This window comes from Thalassophryne amazonica, chromosome 8 (genome assembly GCF_902500255.1).
Source record: "Thalassophryne amazonica chromosome 8, fThaAma1.1, whole genome shotgun sequence".
In the NCBI taxonomy this organism is placed as follows: Eukaryota; Metazoa; Chordata; class Actinopteri; order Batrachoidiformes; family Batrachoididae; genus Thalassophryne; species Thalassophryne amazonica.
In genome coordinates, this window is record NC_047110.1 from 4,050,466 (window position 1) to 4,074,181 (window position 23,716).

General features: G+C 41.4%; 1 protein-coding gene across 1 annotated transcript in view; it reads right to left on the reverse strand.

The window, feature by feature from the left end:
- LOC117515211 (paired box protein Pax-6-like) overlaps positions 1-23,716 on the reverse strand; it is a 353,676-nt gene that overhangs the window by 264,228 nt on the left and 65,732 nt on the right. Inside the window, exon 3 of the mRNA XM_034175687.1 lies at positions 18,195-18,410. Within this exon, the coding sequence (XP_034031578.1) occupies positions 18,195-18,410 (216 nt within the window). The remainder of the gene's footprint in view (positions 1-18,194; positions 18,411-23,716) is intronic.

Here is a 23,716-nt window from a genome sequence, read left to right on the forward strand (position 1 = left end):
TACCAGTTGAAGCCATACCCATGACCCCTGAAGACGTTACGACATATGCAGCCTCTCTTATTCCTGAAGATTGGCAGAAAGGCATAGCCAGACATAGAGTAAAAAGAGATTGGAAAGGAGTGGGAAATCCAACATATATTGACGCAATAGGAGTCCCCAGGGGAGTGCCTGACGAGTATAAACTGGTTGATCAAATAGCAGCTGGATTCGAATCTTCCATCTGTTGGTGGTGTTCAATTAATAAAAACGTGGACAGAATAAACTACATCCACTACAATGTACAGAAATTAGGAAATTGGACTGAGGAAGGATTTAAGGCTGTCCATTCACAGTTAGAAGCCACATCCCTTATGGCCTTCCAGAATCGTATTGCTCTGGATATGTTGTTGGCAGAGAAAGGAGGTGTTTGTGCCATGTTCGGAGAACAATGCTGCACATTCATTCCCAACAACACGGCTGCAGACGGCAGTCTCACTCAAGCCATTGACGGGCTGAGGACGTTGAACAGGAAGATGAAAGAGCACAGTGGAGTAAACACCGAAGGCTGGGATTGGTGGCTGGAAGGGATGGGAAAATGGAGGTCTTTGATTTCTTCACTATTAGTGTCTATAGCAGTATTTGCTGCAATTCTAACATTGTGTGGATGTTGTTGTATTCCATGTCTCCGAGGCCTTGTAAATAGAATGATAACCACAGCAATAAGTCCAGGACCAGGAGGGGGTCCAGCATCATATCCACTTCTGGGGACAGACGACGACAAGGAGGACGATGGCTCTCCTGACCTGTACCCAGACCAATGGAAGTATGATGACCCAGACACCGATGATGGTGACAATGATGACATCACCTCTGGGGTGTAAGCCTATAGAGAAAACATACCATGATGAACCTCTTAGTGAAAATCTCAAAAAGAAGTGCTAAGCTGAGTGATGCCTACTGTATGTTTAACAGGCGATAAACAGGAGGGGAATGTTAAAGATTTTGTATATGTGTTATCACTGTTAAACATTTGTACATTTGTCTTCTTTCTCATGAGAACGGTGTTGTGCTGTTTTGCACTTCACCCTGAGAATGTACGTGTTATTCAACCTTGTTTTAGCTTTGTCTTCTTTCTCATGAGAACGGTGTTGTGCTGTTTTGCACTTCACCCTGAGAATGTACGTGTTATTCAACCTTGTTTTAGCTTTGTCTTCTTTCTCATGAGAACGGTGTTGTGCTGTTTTGCACCTGTCTTAACCAAGCCTGAGAATTCAATTTTGTTTTAGCACTCTGGGGTCAATCTGAGCTGGGAATGAAGGGCTGGATGTACTTATTATTATAATATAACTTTGTTTTCGCAGCCTCTAACGACTGGGAGTAAGAGAACGTTTTGACTGTTGTGATGTGGTGCTTAGTGTGAAGGAGTGTGAAGGACAGGACACTTCAGGCAGATGCAGAACAGCTGATAACTGCAACAGACGAACGAGATGTGCTGACCTGTGTAAAAGAAAGTGTTCTTCCTTACAGCTGCACTTATTGACGTGTGCGTTTATGTTACGGGAAGAAACTTGTCTTGTGTCATCACCCCCACCCTTAGGACAAGTTTTTTGTTTATGTGATGAGGGCGTCTCTTAATAAAAAGAGCGGAAAAGCAGGCCAGACTTTAGTGTAGCCTTGGTGTACAGCCTGACTGCACTCCGTGCGTAAAATTTGACTTTCTGTCTCACTGGTGTTTCTTGACTCTGTTTGTCTTGTTAAAGGTTTTAAAAATGTTTGGAGGAGAAAATACCCAACACTTTAGCAAAAAGGAAAGTTTTAAGCCTAATCTTAAAAGTAGAGAGGGTGTCTGTCTCCCTGATCTGAATTGGGAGCTGGTTCCACAGGAGAAGAGCCTGAAAGCTGAAGGCTCTGCCTCCCATTCTACTATTACAAACCCTAGGAACTACAAGTAAGCCTGCAGTCTGAGAGCGAAGCGCTCTATTGGGGTGATATGGTACTATGAGGTCCCTAAGATAAGATGGGACCTGATTATTCAAAACCTTATAAGTAAGAAAGATAATTTTAAATTCTATTCTAGAATTAACAGGAAGCCAATGAAGAGAGGCCAATATGGCTGAGATATGCTCTCTCCTTCTAGTCCCTGAAAGTACTCTAGCTGCAGCATTTTGAATTAACTGAAGGCTTTTTAGGGAACTTTTAGGACAACCTGATAATAATGAATTACAGTAGTCCAGCCTAGAGGAAATAAATGCATGAAGTAGTTTTTCAGCATCACTCTGAGACAAGACCTTTCTAATTTTAGAGATATTGCGCAAATGCAAAAAAGCAGTCCTACATATTTGTTTAATATGCGTATTGAAGGACATATCCTGATCAAAAATGACTCCAGGATTTCTCACAGTATTACTAGAGGTCAGGGTAATACCATCCAGAGTAAGGATCTGCTTAGACACCATGTTTCTAAGATTTGTGGGGCCAAGTACAATAACTTCAGTTTTATCTGAATTTAAAAGCAGGAAATTAAAATAACTCAGACAGAACAATCGGAGAGAATGAGTCTAATGAAATACCAGCATTACTGAAAGCAGTCGAACATAAAGATATGTCTTTGGGATGGTTATGAGTAATTTTTTCTCTGGTCCCCTCCCCAATCGGATGGGAGTGACATGTTTAGCCGTACGTTCTCCCTGAATTGCTGGCTGTCTGAGTGGTGTCCAAAAAATGGAGACGGCATCCATCCCTCTTTGGATGGAGCAGCTCTCATTTCTACAAATCTGGCCAATTTTCTTAAATCATCCAAACCGTGACTATCCAGGGTTGGGACCAGGAAGCAGAGTTGTAGTCTTACACACCTCTCTGCAGCTTCTCTCCCCCTGCCATCCCCTCATTACCCCATCCCCGTAGAGACGGTGCCTGCTCCCAGACCACCAATAACCAGCAAAAATCTATTTAAGCATAAAAATTCAAAAAGAAAAAATAATATAGCACCTTCAACTGCACCACAGACTAAAACAGTTAAATGTGGTCTAACATTAGGTCTCTCTCTTCTAAGTCCCTGTTAGCAAATGATATAATAATGGATCAACATATTGATTTATTCTGCCTTACAGAAACCTGGTTACAGCAGGATGAATATGTTAGTTTAAATGAGTCAACACCCCCGAGTCACACTAACTGCCAGAACGCTCGTAGCACGGGCCGAGGCGGAGGATTAGCAGCAATCTTTCATTCCAGCTTATTAATTAATCAAAAACCCAGACAGAGCTTTAATTCATTTGAAAGCTTGACTCTTAGTCTCGTCCATCCAAATTGGAAGTCCCAAAAACCAGTTTTATTTGTTGTTATCTATCGTCCACCTGGTCGTTACTGTGCGTTTCTCTGTGAATTTTTGGACCTTTTGTCTGACTTATTGCTTAGCTCAGATAAGATAATTATAGTGGGTGATTTTAACATCCACACAGATGCTGAGAATGACAGCCTCAACACTGCATTTAATCTATTGTTAGACTCGATTGGCTTTGCTCAAAACGTAAATGAGTCCACCCACCACTTTAATCATACCTTAGATCTTGTTCTGACTTATGGTATGGAAATTGAAGACTTAACAGTATTCCCTGAAAACCCCATTCTGTCTGATCATTTCTTAATAACATTTACATTTACTTTAATGGACTACCCAGCAGTGGGGAATAAGTTTCATTACAGTAGAAGTCTTTCAGAAAGCGCTGTAACTAGGTTTAAGGATATGATTCCTTCTTTATGTTCTCCAATGCCATATACCAACACAGGGCAGAGTAGCTACCTAAACTCTGTGAGTGAGATAGATTATCTCGTCAATAGTTTTACATCCTCTTTGAGGACAACTTTGGATGCTGTAGCTCCTCTGAAAAAGAGAGCCTTAAATCAGAAGTGCCTGACTCCGTGGTATAACTCGCAGCTTAAAGCAGATAACCCGTAAGTTGGAGAGGAAATGGCGTCTCACTAATTTAGAAGATCACCCTAACCCTGGAAAAAGAGTCTGTTGCTCTATAAAAAAGCCCTCCGTAAAGCTAGGACATCTTACTACTCATCACTAATTGAAGAAAATAAGAACAACCCCAGGTTTCATTTCAGCACTGTAGCCAGGCTGACAAAGAGTCAGAGCTCTATTGAGCCGAGTATTCCTTTAACTTTAACTAGTAATGACTTCATGACTTTCTTTGTTAATAAAATTTTAACTATTAGAGAAAAAATTACTCATAACCATCCCAAAGACATATCTTTATGTTCGGCTGCCTACAGTAATGCTGGTATTTGGTTAGACTCTTTCTCTCCGATTGTTCTGTCTGAGTTATTTTCATTAGTCACTTCCTCCAAACCATCAACATGTCTATTAGACCCCATTCGTACCAGGCTGCTCAAGGAAGCCTTACCATTAATTAATGCTTCGATCTTAAATATGATCAATCTATCTTTATTAGTTGGCTATGTACCACAGGCTTTTAAGGTGGCAGTAATTAAACCATTACTATCTTAGCTAATTATAGGCCAATCTCCAACCTTCCTTTTCTCTCAAAAAGTCTTGAAAGGGTAGTTGTAAAACAGCTAACTGATCATCTGCAGAGGAATGGTCTATTTGAAGAGTTTCAGTCAGGTTTCAGAATTCATCATAGTACAGAAACAGCATTAGTGAAGGTTACAAGTGATCTTCTTATGGCCTCAGACAGTGGACTCATCTCTGTGCTTGTTCTGTTAGACCTCAGTGCTGCTTTTGATACTGTAGACCATAAAATTTTATTACAGAGATTAGAGCATGCCATAGGTGTTAAAGACACTGTGCTGCAGTGGTATGAATCAGATTTATCTAATAGATTACAATTTGTTCATGTAAATGGGGAGTCTTCTTCTCAGACTAAGGTTAATTATGGAGTTCCACAAGGTTCTGTGCTAGGACCAATTTTATTCACTTTATACATGCTTCCCTTAGGCAGTATTATTAGAAAGCATTGCCTAAATTTTCATTGTTACGCACATGATACCCAGCTTTATCTATCCATGAAGCCAGAGGACACACACCAATTAGTTAAATTGCAGGATTGTCTTACAGACATAAAGACATGGATGACCTCTAATTTCCTGCTTTTAAATTCAGATAAAACTGAAGTTATTGTACTTGGCCCCACAAATCTTAGAAACATGGTGTCTAACCAGATCCTTACTCTGGATGGCATTACCCTGACCTCTAGTAATACTGTGAGAAATCCTGGAGTCATTTTTGATCAGGATATGTCCTTCAATACGCATATTAAACAAATATGTAGGACTGCTTTTTTGCATTTGCGCAATATCTCTAAAATTAGAAAGGTCTTGTCTCAGAGTGATGCTGAAAAACTAATTCATGCATTTATTTCCTCTAGGCTGGACTATTGTAATTCATTATTATCAGGTTGTCCTAAAGGTTCCCTGAAAAGCCTTCAGTTAATTCAAAATGCTGCAGCTAGAGTACTGACAGGGACTAGAAGGAGAGAGCATATCTCACCCATATTGGCCTCTCTTCATTGGCTTCCTGTTAATTCTAGAATAGAATTTAAAATTCTTCTTCTTACTTATAAGGTTTTGAATAATCAGGTCCCATCTTATCTTAGTGACCTCATAGTACCATATCACCCCAATAGAGCGCTTCGCTCTCAGACTGCAGGCTTACTTGTAGTTCCTAGGGTTTGTAAGAGTAGAATGGAAGGCAGAGCCTTCAGCTTTCAGGCTCCTCTCCTGTGGAACCAGCTCCCAATTCGGATCAGGGAGACAGACACCCTCTCTACTTTTAAGATTAGGCTTAAAACTTTCCTTTTTGCTAAAGCTTATAGTTAGGGCTGGATCAGGTGACCCTGAACCATCCCTTAGTTGTGCTGCTATAGACTTAGACTGCTGGGGGGTACCCATGATGCACTGAGTGTTTCTTTCTCTTTTTGCTCTGTATGCACCACTCTGCATTTAATCATTAGTGATTGATCTCTGCTCCCCTCCACAGCATGTCTTTTTCCTGATTCTCTCCCCTCAGCCCCAACCAGTCCCAGCAGAAGACTGTCCCTCCCTGAGCCTGGTTCTGCTGGAGGTTTCTTCCTGTTAAAAGGGAGTTTTTCCTTCCCACTGTCGCCAAGTGCTTGCTCACAGGGGGTCATTTTGACCGTTGGGGTTTTTCCGTAATTATTGTATGCTTTGCCTTACAATATAAAGCGCCTTGGGGCAACTGTTTGTTGTGATTTGGCGCTATATAAATAAAATTTATTTGATTTGATTTGATTTAATAGCTTTACGGAGGGCTTTTTTATAGAGTAACAGACTCTTTTTCCAGGCTAAGTGAAGATCTTCTAAATTAGTGAGACGCCATTTCCTCTCCAACTTACGGGTTATCTGCTTTAAGCTGCGAGTTTGTGAGTTATACCACGGAGTCAGGCACTTCTGATTTAAGGCTCTCTTTTTCAGAGGAGCTACAGCATCCAAAGTTGTCCTCAATGACGATATAAAACTATTGACGAGATAATCTAGCTCACTCACAGAGTTTAGGTGGCTACTCTGCACCGTGTTGGTATATGGCATTGGAGAACATAACAAAGAAGGAATCATATCCTTAAACCTAGTTACAGCTCTTTCCGAAAGACTTCTACTGTAATGAAACTTATTCCCCACTGATGGGTAGTTCATTAAAGTAAATGTAAATGTTATTAAGAAATGATCAGACAGAAGGGAGTTTTCAGGGAATACCGTTAAGTCTTCAATTTCCATACCATAAGTCAAAACAAGATCTAAAGTATGGTTAAAGTGGTAGGCAGACTCATTTACATTTTGAACGAAGCCAATTGAGTCTAATAATAGATTAAATGCAGTGTTGAGGCTGTCATTCTCAGCATCTGTGTGGATGTTCAAATTGCCCACTATAATTATCTTATCTGAACTAAGCACTAAGTCAGACAAAAGGTCTGAAAATTCAAAGAGAAACTCACAGTAACAACCAGGTGGACGATAGATAATAACAAATAAAACTGGTTTTTGGGACTTCCAATTTGGATGGACAAGACTAAGAGACAAGCTTTCAAATGAATTAAAGCTCTGTCTGGGTTTTGGATTAATTAATAAGCTGGAGTGGAAGATTGCTGCTAATCCTCCGCCTCGGCCCGTGCTTCGAGCATTCCGACAGTTAGTGTGACTCGGGGGTGTTGACTCATTTAAAGTAACATATTCATCCTGCTGTAACCAGGTTTCTGTAAGGCAGAATAAATCAATATGTTGATCAATTATTATATCATATTATATCATTTACTAACAGGGACTTAGAAGAGAGAGACCTAATGTTTAATAAGCCACATTTAACTGTTTTAGTCTGTGGTGCAGTTGAAGGTGCTATATTATTTTTTCTTTTTGAATTTTTATGCTTAAATAGATTTTTACTGGTTGTTGGTGGTCTGGGAGCAGGCACCGTCTCTACGGGGATGGGGTAATGAGGGAAGCTGCAGAGAGGTGTGTAAGACTACAACTCTGCTTCCTGGTCCCAACCCTGGATAGTCACGGTTTGGAGGATTTAAGAAAATTGGCCAGATTTGTAGAAATGAGAGCTCCTCCATCCAAAGTGGGTTGGATGCCGTCTCTCCTAACAAGACCAGGTTTTCCCCAGAAGCTTTGCCAATTATCTATGAAGCCCACCTCATTTTTTGGACACAACTCACACAAAAAGCAATTCAAGGAGAACATGCGGCTAAACATGTCACTCCCGGTCCAATTGGGGAGGGGCCCAGAGAAATCTACAGAGTCCGACATTGTTTTTGCAAAGTTACACACCGATTCAATGTTAATTTTAGTGACATCCGATTGGCGTAACCGGGTGTCATTACTGCCGACGTGAATTACAATCTTACCAAATTTACGCTTAGCCTTAGCCAGCAGTTTCAAATTTCCTTCAATGTCGCCTGCTCTGGCCCCGGAAGACAACTGACTATGTTTGCTGGTGTTGCTAACTTCACATTTCTCAAAACAGAGTCGCCAATAACCAGAGTTTGTTCCTCGGCGGGTGTGTCGCCGAGTGGGGAAAAATGGTTAGAAATGTGAACGGATTGGTGGTGTACAGGGGGGCTTCTGTTTAGGACTACGCTTCCTCCTCACTGTCACCCAGCCGGCCTGCTTTCCCGGCTGCTCGGGATCTGCTGGGGGACAGCTAACGGCGGCTAAGCTACCTTGGTCCGCACCGACTACAGGGGCCTGGCTAGCTGTAGGGTTTTTCAAGGTGCGGAGCCGAGTCTCCAATTCGCCCAGCCTGGCCTCCAAAGCTACGAATAAGCTGCACTTATTACAAGTACCATTACTGCTAAAGGAGGCTGAGGAATAACTAAAGATTTCACACCCTGAGCAGAAAAGTGCGGGAGAGACAGGAGAAGCCGCCATGCTAAACCGGCTAAGAGCTAATAGCTGCGCTAAGCTAGCGGATTCCTAAAAACACACAAAGTGAATAATGTGTAAATAATTTAGAGGTGATTCAGCAGAGGGAGTGCTTTAGTTAAGGCACGTGAAGATTACACTGTGAAACAAATCGTTATCTAGTTATCTAGATCAATCTAACTACGCAGATTAAACAGCTAACAGATACAGAAAAACGCCGCTGTGCTCCGGAACAGGAAGTGATACAATACCGCAGTGAGAGCCAACAAATTAGTATAGGTAATTTAGTATGAACCAACTATTTTGTAAGCTAGGATAAACGTTGCTACAGCCTACTAGATAAGGTAACGGTAGCTGTTAGGTATAACTAATTGTACCCCACTCCTCCAATATTTACTTAAATATAATAATATTAAAAAGAGGGGAACAAGAAAAAGTAAAGTGTGTAGAAATGTATATGGAGACATAAGTACATATATTTGCAGAAAAGAGACACACAGCGGCCGTTTTAATCACCAAACTTGCAACTGCCAGCGTTACACATCCTGCTGTTTCTTCTCCCTCTGCTCATATTACCAACATAGTATTCAGTAGTTTCGCCCTCATGTGGGAACACATGTAATTACAGCTGATCATCCCAGTAACCACTTAAAGCGTTAAACATTAAACTGGCATATATATATATATATATATATATATATATATATATATATATATATATATAATATATATATATATATATATATATATATATATATATATATATAAGGTGAATGAGGGTGAGGCAGGTTATTAGATAATTAATAGCTAATAGGCTAAGCTATAATATGTTATAGGTTTTATCTAAAGTTTCCCCTATTTATTTGGTTATGGTTAGCTAATCTAGGTAGAAGAAATTCCATCTTCTACATGCTTTTTAATGCGATCCCCAAACTTAGATATTATTTCTTGATGTCTATTCAAAAATCTTTTGAACTGAAGAACCATTTTGTTATACAGAAACCCTTGTTTAACTAATCTGCTATTAAGTTTATGGTGTCTAGTTGAAAAACTTTGGTAATTATCACAGATACAACCAGTTCTGACTAACTGAGAGGTGTAAACACCGTATGTAGGTTTACTCGGTATGTTACTACTCATACAAGGAAATTTTACAATATGAAAGTTAAAATCATCCCTTTTGTCGAAAACAGCTGTTCTAAACTGTCTATCTATAATGCTCAACTCTATATCTAAGTATGAGACTTTTTTTTATTGTTTTAGGTATTCTAGGCAAAGCTTGTCTGACAGTAAATGTTTTTTATATGGATTTTTCCTTTTTTCCTAAGTCTATCTTAATTTGAACTGTTTCTGTAGTTGTGGGCACCTGTAGGGCTCTGTGTTGAAGAGTCCTGATCACCCCGACCTTGTGTTTAAGGGGTGATTTGAGCCAAAGAGCAGATATTGGTCAATGTGAGTGGGTTTTCTGTAAACCCCTGTCTGGAGCTGCCTGTTCTCTCCAATCATAACATCACAGTCCAAGAAGGTGAAATGGTTGTTTCTGGCATCCTCACATGTGAACTTGATATTGGAGTCCACCGAGTTGATGTATTCTGTAAAGGCCTCCACTTCCTGTTGCTTGATTTTAACCCATGTGTCACTGACATATCACATAGGTTAAAATCACACAAGTTAAAATCTTAGCCAGAGAAAACAAATGGTTTGAGAGGGGAGTGAAGGAAGCTTTGTATGTGAAACAGTTGAAACCCACCGTTAACCAGAGAGGGGGTCTGAGACACGCTTTGTTCCCTTTTTACAATGGGGTAGTCAGGTCAAAGCAGTTTCACTCTTTTGTTCATGGTAATGAGTCATTCACATCGTCAGGAGAGGCATCAGTCTCCTATTTTGCCACATTGTCTCCAGCATAAAGCTGTTAAGGAATCCTTTACAAAATTTGACATAACCAAAGGTGTATAGAAATATCGGATTTTGGGTTTCCAGTGGAATTCTTTCCACTGTTGACCAGTTATTCCCTTATGACTACTGTTACAGAGTTTATCCCACAATTCATCTTCTATTATCACATTAGATTCTAATTCCAATTTTTCCTTGACATTGTACGTATTCTGAAATAGATCTGTTGAAAGTCTTTTATAGAGATGGGAAATATGTTTGTTTACCGGAAGACATTTTTCTAAAATTGGGATAAAATATTACTCTATACCTTTTGGAATGATGCCAATTCTCTCTTTTTCTTTTTCGTAATGTAGTGCCTAATTTGCAAATATCTATAAAAATCATTTGAAGGGAGGTCAAATTGTTCTTGAAGTTGTGTGAAGGACTTTAAGTGTGCTTCTTCAAATAGTTGATTATAGATAATGAGGCCTTCAGCTGCCCATTTCCTAAAACCATGATCCCACACTGAAGGTGGGAAATCTGCATTGCCCACAGTGGGCATAACTCTAGAAATCCATACAGTATCCTTTAACATTTTTTAACATTGTTTTATCCGTTCAGTTCCAGTCTTCATTCTGTTGATATGTTTTAGGTCCGTAAGGGTCGGGTGGATAACTGTGCACCTTTAGCTTCACCCTGTTCTATTTGAGTCCATTTTGCCTCCTCAATTTCGCTAATCCAAGTCACAACTGCTGCTAGTTGAGCTGCCCAATAATAACATTTCAAATTTTTTAGGGTCAAACCTCCTTTATTTTTAGCCAAATGAAGTGTTTTAAGTTTAATTTTGGGTCTCTTGTGCTGCCATATAAATTGAGAGATTAATTTATTTAGCATGTTAAAATGGAAATGGGAACTCATACGGGCAGCGACTGGAATCAAAACAGGAGACAAGGAAGCAAATTCATCCTTACTGTTTCAACTTTGCCAAACAGAGATGAGGGGAGAACTTGAGTGAGTAAGATCACTCCTCATTTGTTTAATTAAGTTATTATAGTTTGCATCAAAAAGTAGTTTCAGGTGTTATAATAATTCCTAAGTACCTAAATCCATTTAGGTACTTAGTCCATTGAAATTACATCATCTTGTTAAGTTGAACCAGCCACCTTCCTGGAATCATCATAGCCTCTGATTTATTTTGATTAATTTTATATCCAGAGATATCCAGAGAAAAATGTTTAAGCACTGCATGAGTCAAGGTATTGAAGAAAGAGGATGTTTTATAAAGATCAGGATGTCATCAGCAAAGAGGGAAATTTTATGAACTCTCCCCCCCACCATCCTCAATCCCTTCGATTTGAATGGCTTGTCATATTGCCTCCGCCAGGGGCTCGATGCTGAGGGCAAAGAGAATGGGCGAGAGACAGTTACGTTGTCTCACTCCTCTGTATGTCAAAAAAGTCAGAGCAATGTCCATTTACTCTAATTTTTGATTTGGGATTCTTGTACAACAGTCTAAACCAACTAGTAAATTTTTCACCCAAACCCATCTCAATTAATGTTTGTTCTAGAAATTGCCAATCTACCTGGTCAAATGCTTTCTCAGGATCTAAACTGAGAAGCACTGATGTTTGTGGATCCTTTGCCATCAGTGATTGCAGGTTCAGTGCTCTCTTTATATGATTTGTCTCCTGGTGACCTGAAATGAACCCTGTCTGATCTGGTTTCATTAATTTCTTAATATATTTTTGTACTTTAGTTGCTAAAATAGATGTTAATATTTTATAGTCCACACACAAGAGGCTAACAGGACGACAACTAGAACACTGCAGTTGATCTTTTCCTTCTTTATGCAGGACTGCGATGACAGGCTCTGACCATGATTTTGGAGGGTTCCCTGAGTTTAACACATAGTTATATAATTTGCATAACAATGGAGTGAGGTGATTAACAAACACTTTATAATATTCTCCTGAAAACCCGTCTATTCCTGGTGACTTATTATTTCTTAGTTAAACAATCAATTCTTTCACCTCTTTTTATGTAATTGGTTTTACTAATGTAGAGGCTTAATCAGCTGTCAATTTGTCTAATTTAAGATTTTTTAAAGAAATGATATATTTTATCTTCTTTTGATTCCTGAAGTTGAAGCTTATATAGTTGTTCATAATATTTCGCAAAGGTGTCTGATATTGTGTTTGGGCAAGTTTCAACATTATTTGAATTAAGTTGTTTAATTTTAGGAACTATACAACTGGCTTGTGCCTTCTGTAGTTGAAATGATAGTAATCTGCTATCTTTATTTCCTCATTCGTAGTATTTCCTATCAATGAACCTAAGGGCACCCTCTGCTTTGTATGTCAATAGCTCATCTAATTTCATTCATTTTTATTTATTTTGTATCACTTCCTGTTCCGGAGCACAGTGGTGTTTTGCTGTATCTGTTAGCTGTTTAATCTGCGCAGTTAGATTGATCTAGTTAACTAGATAACGATTTGGTACTTGTAATAAGTGTAGCTTATTCATAGCTTTGGAGGCCAGGCTGGGCGAATTGGAGACTCGGCTCCGCACCTTGGAAAATTCTACAGCTAGCCAGGCCCCTGTAGTTGGTGCAGACCATGGTAGCTTAGCCGCCGTTAGTTCCCTCCCGGCAGATCCCGAGCAGCCGGGAAAGCAGGCCAACTGGTTGACTGTGAGGAGGAAGCGTAGCCCTAAACAGAAGCCCCGTGTACACCGCCAACCCGTTCACATCTCTAACCGTTTTTCCCCACTCGGCGACACACCCGCCGAGGAACAAACTCTGGTTATTGGCGACTCTGTTTTGAGAAATGTGAAGTTAGCGACACCAGCAACCATAGTCAATTGTCTTCCGGGAGCCAGAGCAGGCGACATTGAAGGAAATTTGAAACTGCTGGCTAAGGCTAAGCGTAAATTTGGTAAGATTGTAATTCACGTCGGCAGTAATGACACCCGGTTACGCCAATCACTAAATGTGTCACTAAAATTAATATTGAATAGGTGTGTAACTTTGCAAAAACAATGTCGGACTGTGTAGTTTTCTCTGGGCCCCTCCCCAATCGGACCGGGAGTGACATGTTTAGCCGCATGTTATCCTTGAATTGCTGGCTGTCTGAGTGGTGTCCAAAAAATGAGGTGGGCTTCAAAGATAATTGGCAAAGCTTCTGGGGAAAACCTGGTCTTGTTAGGAGAGACGGCATCCATCCCACTTTGGATGGAGCAGCTCTCATTTCTAGAAATCTGGCCAATTTTATTAAACCCTCCAAACCGTGACTATCCAGGCTTGACCCCAGGAAGCAGAGTAGTCTTACACACCTCTCTGCAGCTTCTCTCCCCCTGCCATCCCCCCAATACCCCATCCCCGTAGAGACGGTGCCTGCTCCCAGACGACCAACAACCAGTAAAAATCTATTTAAGCATAAAAATTCAAAAAGAAAAAATAATATAGCACCTTCAACTGCACCACAGACTAAAACAGTTAAATGTGGTCTATTAAACATTAGATCTCTCTCTTATAAGTCCCTGTTAGCAAATGATATAATAATGGATCAACATATTGATTTATTCTGCCTTACAGAAACCTGGTTACAGCAGGATGAATATGTTAGTTTAAATGAGTCAACACCCCCGAGTCACACTAACTGTCAGAATGCTCGCAGCACGGGCCGAGGCGGCGGATTAGCAGCAATCTTCCATCCCAGCTTATTAATTAATGAAAAACCCAGACAGAGCTTTAATTCATTTGAAAGCTTGTCTCTTAGTCTTGTCCATCCAAATTGGAAGTCCCAAAAACCAGTTTTATATGTTATTATTTATCGTCCACCTGGTTGTTACTGTGAGTTTCTCTGTGAATTTTCAGACCTTTTGTCTGACTTAGTGCTTAGCTCAGATAATTATAGTGGGCGATTTTAACATCCACACAGATGCTGAGAATGACAGCCTCAACACTGCATTTTATCTATTGTTAGACTTGATTGGCTTTGGTCAAAATGTAAATGAGTCCACCCACCACTTTAATCATACCTTAGATCTTGTTTTGACTTATGGTATGGAAATTGAAGACTTAACAGTATTCCCTGAAAACCCCCTTCTGTCTGATCATTTCTTAATAACATTTACATTTACTCTGATGGACTACCCAGTAGTGGGGAATAAGTTTCATTACAGTAGAAGTCTTTCAGAAAGCGCTGTAACTAGGTTTAAGGATATGATTCCTTCTTTATGTTCTCTAATGCCATATACCAACACAGGGCAGAGTAGCTACCTAAACTATGTGAGTGACATAGATTATCTCGTCAATAGTTTTATATCCTCACTGAGGACAACTTTGGATGCTGTAGCTCCTCTGAAAAAGAGAGTGTTGGAGAGCCTTAAATCAGAAGTGCCTGACTCCGTGGTATAACTCACAAACTCGCAGCTTAAAGCAGATAACCCGTAACTTGGAGAGGAAATGGCGTCTCACTAATTTAGAAGATCTTCACAGCCTGGAAAAAGAGTCTGTTGCGCTATAAAAAAGCCCTCCGTAAAGCTAGGACATCTTACTACTCATCACTAATTGAAGAAAATAAGAACAACCCCAGGTTTCTTTTCAGCACTGTAGCCAGGCTGACAAAGAGTCAGAGCTCTATTGAGCTGAGTATTCCTTTAACTTTAACTAGTAATGACTTCATGACTTTCTTTGCTAATAAAATTTTAACTATTAGAGAAAAAATTACTCATAACCATCCCAAAGACATATCGTTCTCTTTGGCTGCTTTCAGTGATGCCGGTATTTGGTTAGACTCTTTCTCTCCGATTGTTCTGTCTGAGTTATTTTCATTAGTTACTTCATCCAAACCATCAACATGTCTATTAGACCCCATTCCTACCAGGCTGCTCAAGGAAGCCCTACCATTAATTAATGCGTCAATCTTAAATATGATCAATCTGTCTTTATTAGTTGGCTATGTACCACAGGCTTTTAAGGTGGCAGTAATTAAACCATTACTTAAAAAGCCATCACTTGACCCAGCTATCTTAGCTAATTATAGGCCAATCTCCAACCTTCCTTTTCTCTCAAAAAATCTTGAAAGGGTAGTTGTAAAACAGCTAACTGATCATCTGCAGAGGAATGGTCTATTTGAAGAGTTTCAGTCAGGGTTTAGAATTCATCATAGTACAGAAACAGCATTAGTGAAGGTTACAAATGATCTTCTTATGGCCTCAGACAGTGGACCCATCTCTGTGCTTGTTCTGTTAGACCTCAGTGCTGCTTTTGATACTGTCGACCAAAAAATTTTATTACAGAGATTAGAGCATGCCATAGGTATTAAAGGCACTGCGCTGCGGTGGTTTGAATCATATTTATCTAATAGATTACAATTTGTTCATGTAAATGGGGAATCTTCTTCACAGACTAAGGTTAATTATGGAGTTCCACAAGGTTCTGTGCTAGGACCAATTTTATTCACTTTATACATGCTTCCCTTAGGCAGTATTATTAGACAGCATTGCTTAAATTTTCATTGTTACGCAGATGATACTCAGCTTTATCTATCCATGAAGCCAGAGGACACACACCAATTAGCTAAACTGCAGGATTGTCTTACAGACATAAAGACATGGATGACCTCTAATTTCCTGCTTTTAAACTCAGATAAAACTGAAGTTATTGTACTTGGCCCCACAAATCTTAGAAACATGGTGTCTAACCAGATCCTTACTCTGGATGGCATTACCCTGACCTCTAGTAATACTGTGAGAAATGTTGGAGTCATTTTTGATCAGGATATGTCATTCAAAGCGCATATTAAACAAATATGTAGGACTGCTTTTTTGCATTTGCGCAATATCTCTAAAATCAGAAAGGTCTTGTCTCAGAGTGATGCTGAAAAACTAATTCATGCATTTATTTCCTCTAGGCTGGACTATTGTTAATTCATTATTATCAGGTTGTCCTAAAAGTTCCCTGAAAAGCCTTCAGTTAATTCAAAATGCTGCAGCTAGAGTACTAACGGGGACTAGAAGGAGAGAGCATATCTCACCCATATTGGCCTCTCTTCATTGGCTTCCTGTTAATTCTAGAATAGAATTTAAAATTCTTCTTCTTACTTATAAGGTTTTGAATAATCAGGTCCCATCTTATCTTAGGGACCTCGTAGTACCATATCACCCCAATAGAGCGCTTCGCTCTCAGACTGCAGGCTTACTTGTAGTTCCTAGGGTTTGTAAGAGTAGAATGGGAGGCAGAGCCTTCAGCTTTCAGGCTCCTCTCCTGTGGAACCAGCTCCCAATTCAGATCAGGGAGACAGACACCCTCTCTACTTTTAAGATTAGGCTTAAAACTTTCCTTTTTGCTAAAGCTTATAGTTAGGGCTGGATCAGGTGACCCTGAACCATCCCTTAGTTATGCTGCTATAGACTTAGACTGCTGGGGGGTTCCCATGATGCACTGAGTGTTTCTTTCTCTTTTTGCTCTGTATGCACCACTCTGCATTTAATCATTAGTGATTGATCTCTGCTCCCCTCCACAGCATGTCTTTTTCCTGGTTCTCTCCCTCAGCCCCAACCAGTCCCAGCAGAAGACTGCCCCTCCCTGAGCCTGGTTCTGCTGGAGGTTTCTTCCTGTTAAAAGGGAGTTTTTCCTTCCCACTGTCGCCAAGTGCTTGCTCACAGGGGGTCGTTTTGACCGTTGGGGTTTTTACATAATTATTGTATGGCTTTGCCTTGCAATATAAAGCGCCTTGGGGCAACTGTTTGTTGTGATTTGGCGCTATATAAAAAAAATTGATTTGATTTGATTTATTTCAATATTATTTTTAAGTAATACCTGCTCCTAAAGTAGACTGGCGTCCTGTCCAGGTTGGTCCCTGCCTGTCGCCCAGTGACCGCTGGGATAGGCTCCGGCTTCCCAACAACCATTAGTTGGATTAAGCTGGTATAGAAACTGAATGAATGAATAATATGTGCTCAGAGACTGTCATTGTTATCTTAATTTATTTTTATCACTTAAAACACTGCTTTCTTCTAGCCACAACAACTTAATGTTATAATCAGAATGATAAAGTTTTCTTGAGCCTTGTATCTTGAAAGCATTGTTGACAATCTGGAGATCATCTGCCCAACTTTGATCTTCAAAGATTTAGGTTTCATGGATGTTGCTTTTGTACCAAATCATGATTACAGTCACCTGGTTGAAATAACAATATTATTTTTTTTATTTATGATGTAGCCATCTAACAAGCACATGTTTTTCACAAAATGTTTCCTCCATATACTATCCTGCACTTCATCATTCCACCGCCATGTCTCTTCACAATCCTGTCTTTGTCTAGCCGTCACACCCAGTATTTTCCTGGCTCTTATCCTCACCACTTCTGCAGCAGTTGTCCAAATGATACCAAGTTCTACAACCTCTAAAATGATACCATTTATTATATGGCTGCGATGCTACGTGTGCTCTGATTGGCTAATTAGCGGCTGGATATTTTCCCATATCAGACCGGTTGCCATGCAAATTGGTCGGTAACGTGTATTTTTGTTACAAACCAGGAAGCTAAAAACACGATTAGAAAAACAAAGTCAGACATGAACACACTCCATAGATAGATAGATAGATAGATAGATAGATAGATAGATAGATAGATAGATAGATAGATAGATAGATAGATAGATAGATAGATAGATAGATAGATAGATAGATAGATAGATAGATAGATAGATAGATAGATAGATAGATAGATAGCGGTCTGTTGCTCCCATTCACACAAATAAAAGCACATATATTAAAAGTACATATAAAAGTAACAATAAATAATACAGCATAATTAAAATCAAAGTAAAAGGAGTTTAAGGCACTACACATTTCCAGTTCACATCTCCTGCTCCTGGCTGAAGTGGATTGTAGATTGTGACTGAGTGAAAAGTGGCTTTGTCCTTACACTGGGTATATTGTCGTTAGTGCACACTCCCTCTGCCAGCAGCCTGTCTCGGATCTCCCAGGCAAATATAGATGGACACTCTCTCTTGTAATCAGCAATTGTGGCTACCACCTCTGGAGTTGCCACCCTGGGTTTGCTCCCTCCGATGGCACGAGGCTTAATCGAACCCGTCTCATAGTACCGGCCCAAGATCTTACTCACACAGCCGTTAGAGACCTGCACACAAAAACAGCAGCCACTGGTGACCATCAAAAGGCTTTTTTTCTGAAGCTCCAGGCATATTCAGGGAAACTATCACATCAAGTTGAGCTCCTAGAATCAGCAATCTGTCACTTTGTGGTGGGAGGAGATTAAAACTGCAGAGTTCAAGTGACACATAAAGACAAAAAGTATTTCAAACTATTTCAGAACTTTGTCCAAATGACCAGATAACAGTCACTGCTAGGAGACAGAAAACTCTCATTAGTTACTGCTGGTCACCCACAAGTTTGGATAATGAGAAAACTCATGGAAGGAGGACTGGAAATTGGAATTGGTGTGTGGAGGTTGTGGTGTCTGTCGTAAAAGTAATTTTTCCAGATATATTACGGCCATGGGTGGTGTACTTTTCATTGGACTCAGGGCATGTCAGCATTTGGTCCACATGACGTTTCCATACCCCTTGTGTTCCCACAGTTACCTTGTACGACACTGGACCAGTCTTTTCCATAACAATACCTTGTGGCCACTTCTCCTCCTTGGAGGCGGCGTTGTTGTTGGGCCTCCTGTGACCGGTGCACTGTTCCAGCAACACTGGGTTTCAGGAAATCCATCCGAGAGCAAAGTCTGCGTCCAATGAACAACATAGCTGGTGTCTCTTTTGTTGTTACGTGAGGGGTATTGCGGCATGTTAGAAGATGTATCAAGGTGCTGTTGCACAGGTGCAGTTCCTCTGGAAGACTTTAAAGCATGTTTGAAGGTCTGCACAAAACGCTCAGCCAAACCGTTGGTGGCAGGATGTGCTTGACTCCATTTAACTTCAGGAATGCACTGAATTATTCAGAACAGAACTGAGGGCCATTGTTGCTGACAAGGATGTGCAGAATACCATAGCGACTAAAAAGGCCCCTAAAGCCCCGTTTACACATAGACGGTAAGAGATCCCAGAAGCGTCAGGAAGAGTTTTTGGCCGTCTTAAGGATCACATGCCGTTATTAACGCTGGCACTAGGGGGCATGGCTTAGTTCCGGCTTTACCGGGAATCGTCGAAAAAATTATTCAACATGTCGAATAATTCCGGGAGCGCTCCCGGAGAATTCGCGTGACGACGGAGACAACGCAAACAAAGGCGTTTGATACTTTTTAATCGCCATTTCATCCTGCCCCTTCCTGTAGTGCCGCAGTTTACACTGCTGTAATTGGCGGCCGGCATTGTATCCCTAATCAACGGCGTGTAAAACGGCGATAGAGCCCACATCGGCGTCCTCAAGGGTGTTTTAACCGGCGACAGAGGCAGACAAAACGGCGGCGCTAGCGGACAGTACGCCGTTCTAAACGCCACCTCCCGGTTAACGGCGTTCCAAACGGCCGATAGGCGGCGGTCAATATAAAAATGCTAGCACGCTGCATGCAGGCCTCTCACTCGCAGCCAGCTCCAGATATTTTTGCAGAGAAGCTCCAGTATGCCTCCTAAAAGAAAATTGGCAGTGGCAAGGACTTACCAAGAGGTCTGGTTCAGAAGCAGAAGGTAGCCCTGTGGTGGAGGGGGAAAGGAAGGAGAAGAAAAGGCTGAGGATGATCTCCCTCCCCTTGAAGTGACAGAGGCTTCAGCCTATTATACTCTGGGGGTGGTGCCTATATGCAAAAGTTCCTGTAGTAACGCAGGATTTGCCTGGATAAATCCAGCGGTACACAGGGCATTATCGGCGGCAGCAGAACACTGCCATTCTCACGCGCATCTTAACCTGCGATTGTAAAGGATAGAACTGGGTATTAACCCCCGTTGCCTGACGTGTGCCGGATGCTACGGTGTCAAAACGCTGCTTTATTCGGCGGATTTAGCGGCGTTTTATCCGCGTATTTGCGGATAGTACGGCGGCCAAAATGCTGGCGAAATGCTCCACCCCTTTCCACCGTGAAAACAGCCGGAACTACCGCAAACTTCGGTCTACGTACTGCCCACTGACAAAACCGTCTATGTGTAAACTAGGCTTAAGCACTTGTATGATTTTGCCCGCTGTGGTGCTATCCATGATATGTACCTCTGGCCATTTGGAATGTGCGTCCACTGTGACCAGGTACATATGTCCTTCAAATAGACCAGCAAAATCCACATGTATCCTTTCCCAAGGACTGGATGGCCACATCCAAGGGTGTAAAGGTGCTAATCCAGGGTCTTTTTGCACACGCTGACAAGAGTGACAAGCTTTTGCCTGAAGCTCAATCTGAGAGTCAATACCAGGCCACCACACATAGCTACATGCTAAACTCTTCATCCACACCACACCCAGATGAGCTGAGTGGAGCTCTTTCAAAATATGAGGGCGTAGCTTAGGTGGCACAATCACTCTAACACCCCACATGAGGCATCCTTGTTGAATTGTGAGCTCATGCCAGTGCAGCAGATAGGGTGACAGCTCTTCACCTGTGTCCATTGCAGCTGGAAATTGACCAGTTGTGACCATTTCTAAAACATGAGACATGGTGGTGTCAGACAGGGTCTCACGTCTGATCTCAGTGTGACTGACTGGTAGAGTGTCCAACTGAGATGTGTAGAATACCTCCACTGCGCCCGGTTTGTCCTCATGAGCATGTGGAAGTGGCAATCATGACAAACCATCAGCATTGGCATGTAATTCACCTTTCCTGTATTGGATCGTATAATTGTGTGCGGACAGGAGGAGCGCCCAATGCTGCATTCGAGCCGCGGCCATGGATGGCGTACTTTTCATTGGACTCAGGATGGAGGTCAGAGGGTGGTGATCAGTGAGCACCGTGAATTTGTTACCATAGAGATACTGATGGAACTTGCGTACTCCGAAAACTATGGCTAATGCTTCCTTCTCAATCTGAACGTAGTTTCGCTCTGCTTTATTAAGAGTTTGTGATGCATAAGCTATTGGCTTTTCTTCACCATTAGGCATACTGTGTGAGAGCAAGGTGTAAGGTAAAGCATCACAAGCGAGACGGAGAGGCAGCTCAGGATTGTAGTGGGTGAGTACTTCCTGTGACACTAGGAGTGCTTTTGCTTTCTGGAACGCTGACTCACAGGCTGATGTCCACTGCCATTTCTTTTCTTTATTTAACAGTTCATTCAGTGGTTTCAAAACAGTGGCTAGGTCAGGGATGAAACATCCATAGTAGTTAAGCATCCCTAGAAAAGAACGTAGCTGGCTGACAACACCTGGCGCTGGCGCTTCCACAATGGCACGTACCTTCTCTGGTGATTTGTGGAGCCCAGCCGCATCAATGATATGACCCAAGTATTCCACAGACTCCTGGAAAAACAAGCATTTTTCTTGCTTCAGGTGCAGGCCATACTCCTCTAACCTGCTCAGGACAGCATCCAGAGTTTTGAGGTGTGTCTGCTCATCAGGACCACTGATGAGGATGTCATCCAAATAGCAATGAGTGTGTGACAGTCCAAGAAGTACCTGGTCCATAGCTTTTTGAAATAAAACCGGTGATGATGCTACTCCAAAGGGTAAATGATTGAAGCAGAACAGTCCTTTCTATGTAGAGATAGTCAGCAGCTCCTTTGAGCTCTCCTCTACTTCCATCTGTAGGTAGGCATTTGATAAATCCAGTTTAATAAAGCGTTGACCTCCTGCTAAAGAAGCAAATAAGTCCTCAATGCATGGGACTGGGTATTTATCCACGCACAGAGCTGGATTGAGAGTGACCTTAAAATCTCCACAAAGTCTCACTGTGCCATCCTTCTTGCTAACAGGCACCACGGGCATAGCCCAGTCACTATGCTCCACTGGTGAGATCACTCCAAGCTCAGTTAAGCATTTTAACTCAGCTTCCACTTTAGGTTGAAGCGCATAAGGCACATTTCATGGTGGGCAGAATTTAGGTACACTGTTTGGCCTTAGGGTCAGTCTGGCTTTAACCCCCTTCATTGTGCCTAGCTTTTTGGAGAAGACAGTGGAATGTCTCTTTAACACAGTCTCTAAGCTGTCTGTTTTTGCTGAATGGCATGCACAGTCTTTAAATCTTTCCAGTTTAGCTTAATAGCTCTCAGCCATTCCCTACTGAACAATGGGGGTGCATCCACTTTCATGACATACAAGGGCAATGTCGCACATTGTTTGTTCAGTTGTACTTGCACCTTAATGACTCCTTCTGGGGCCAAAGGCTCTGCCGTGTATGTCTTTAGCATGACATCAGTTGGTTGCAGAGACAATTTGCTTAGCTTACTGCTGTATTCTTGCCAAGAAATCACAGCAGCTCCTGTATCTAATTCCATCTCCATTTTCTTCCCATTCACGACAGGCATCACTGAGATCCGTGAATATTTTCCTTTCTGAGACAGAGTATACAGTCTTAAATCACTATCAGTATCAGATTTAGTTTCATCACTTTCACTTTCATTTGCCTCAACATGATGAATTCTCCTCTTTTTATCTTTCCACTTGCGTTTGATAGCATTACCTTTATGTTCAGGTTTTCCCTCTTTCTGTTTCCTTTCTTTAACTTGACTGTTTTTGGCTTTACTTTTACACATCCGTTTCATGTGGCCTTGACAGTCACGGTGTTTGTACCAACAGTCATCCTCCGTAAACAACAACAACAAACAAATCTGTCACGCAATGCGTCTTCCAAGTAAGCACCAAACTCACAGTGTTCCGACAGTCTTTTAAGCACAGCGACATATTGCGCTACTGTTTCTCCTTCCCCCTGATTACGCTTGTGGAACTGAAACCTCTCAGCAATCACGAGCGGCTTTGGAGTGAAGTGGGACTGTAAGGCACCAACAATGTCCTCATATGCCATCGTTCAAGGCTTTATAGGTGCTACCAAACTTCAGAGTAGGCCATACGTTTTGGGTCCCATCACACTTAACAGCACCGGCACTTTCTTCGCGGCCTGTATGTCATTAGCCAGGATATAATGGTCAAAACGTTCAATATACGTTGTCCACTGCTCCCCAGCATCATCAAAGGGATCCATATGTCCAATCACTCCAGCCATCATGCATCTGTTTTCAGTGACTGCCCCTGCAGCATTTGATTCTCCGGAGGAAGAAGAGTGGCTCATTTTTTAACACAGTCCATACCAGCTCATTAGCTAGCCACCTCACGACGTGGTCATCCGTTAGAGTCCAAAACTTGATCAACACTGGCAATCCAGCTGATTTGCAAAGTTTCAGGACTACACCACTCATCGCCAATTTATGTTATGTTGCTCCTTTAGTGTAATGCGAACAATTTAACACGGACACACAGAGCTACACGGAGACATTCATCTTTTCCGGCTTATTCACTTCTTCCATCATTTTTATTTTTGCACCAGTGAACTCCTCAACATATGCACGTAAC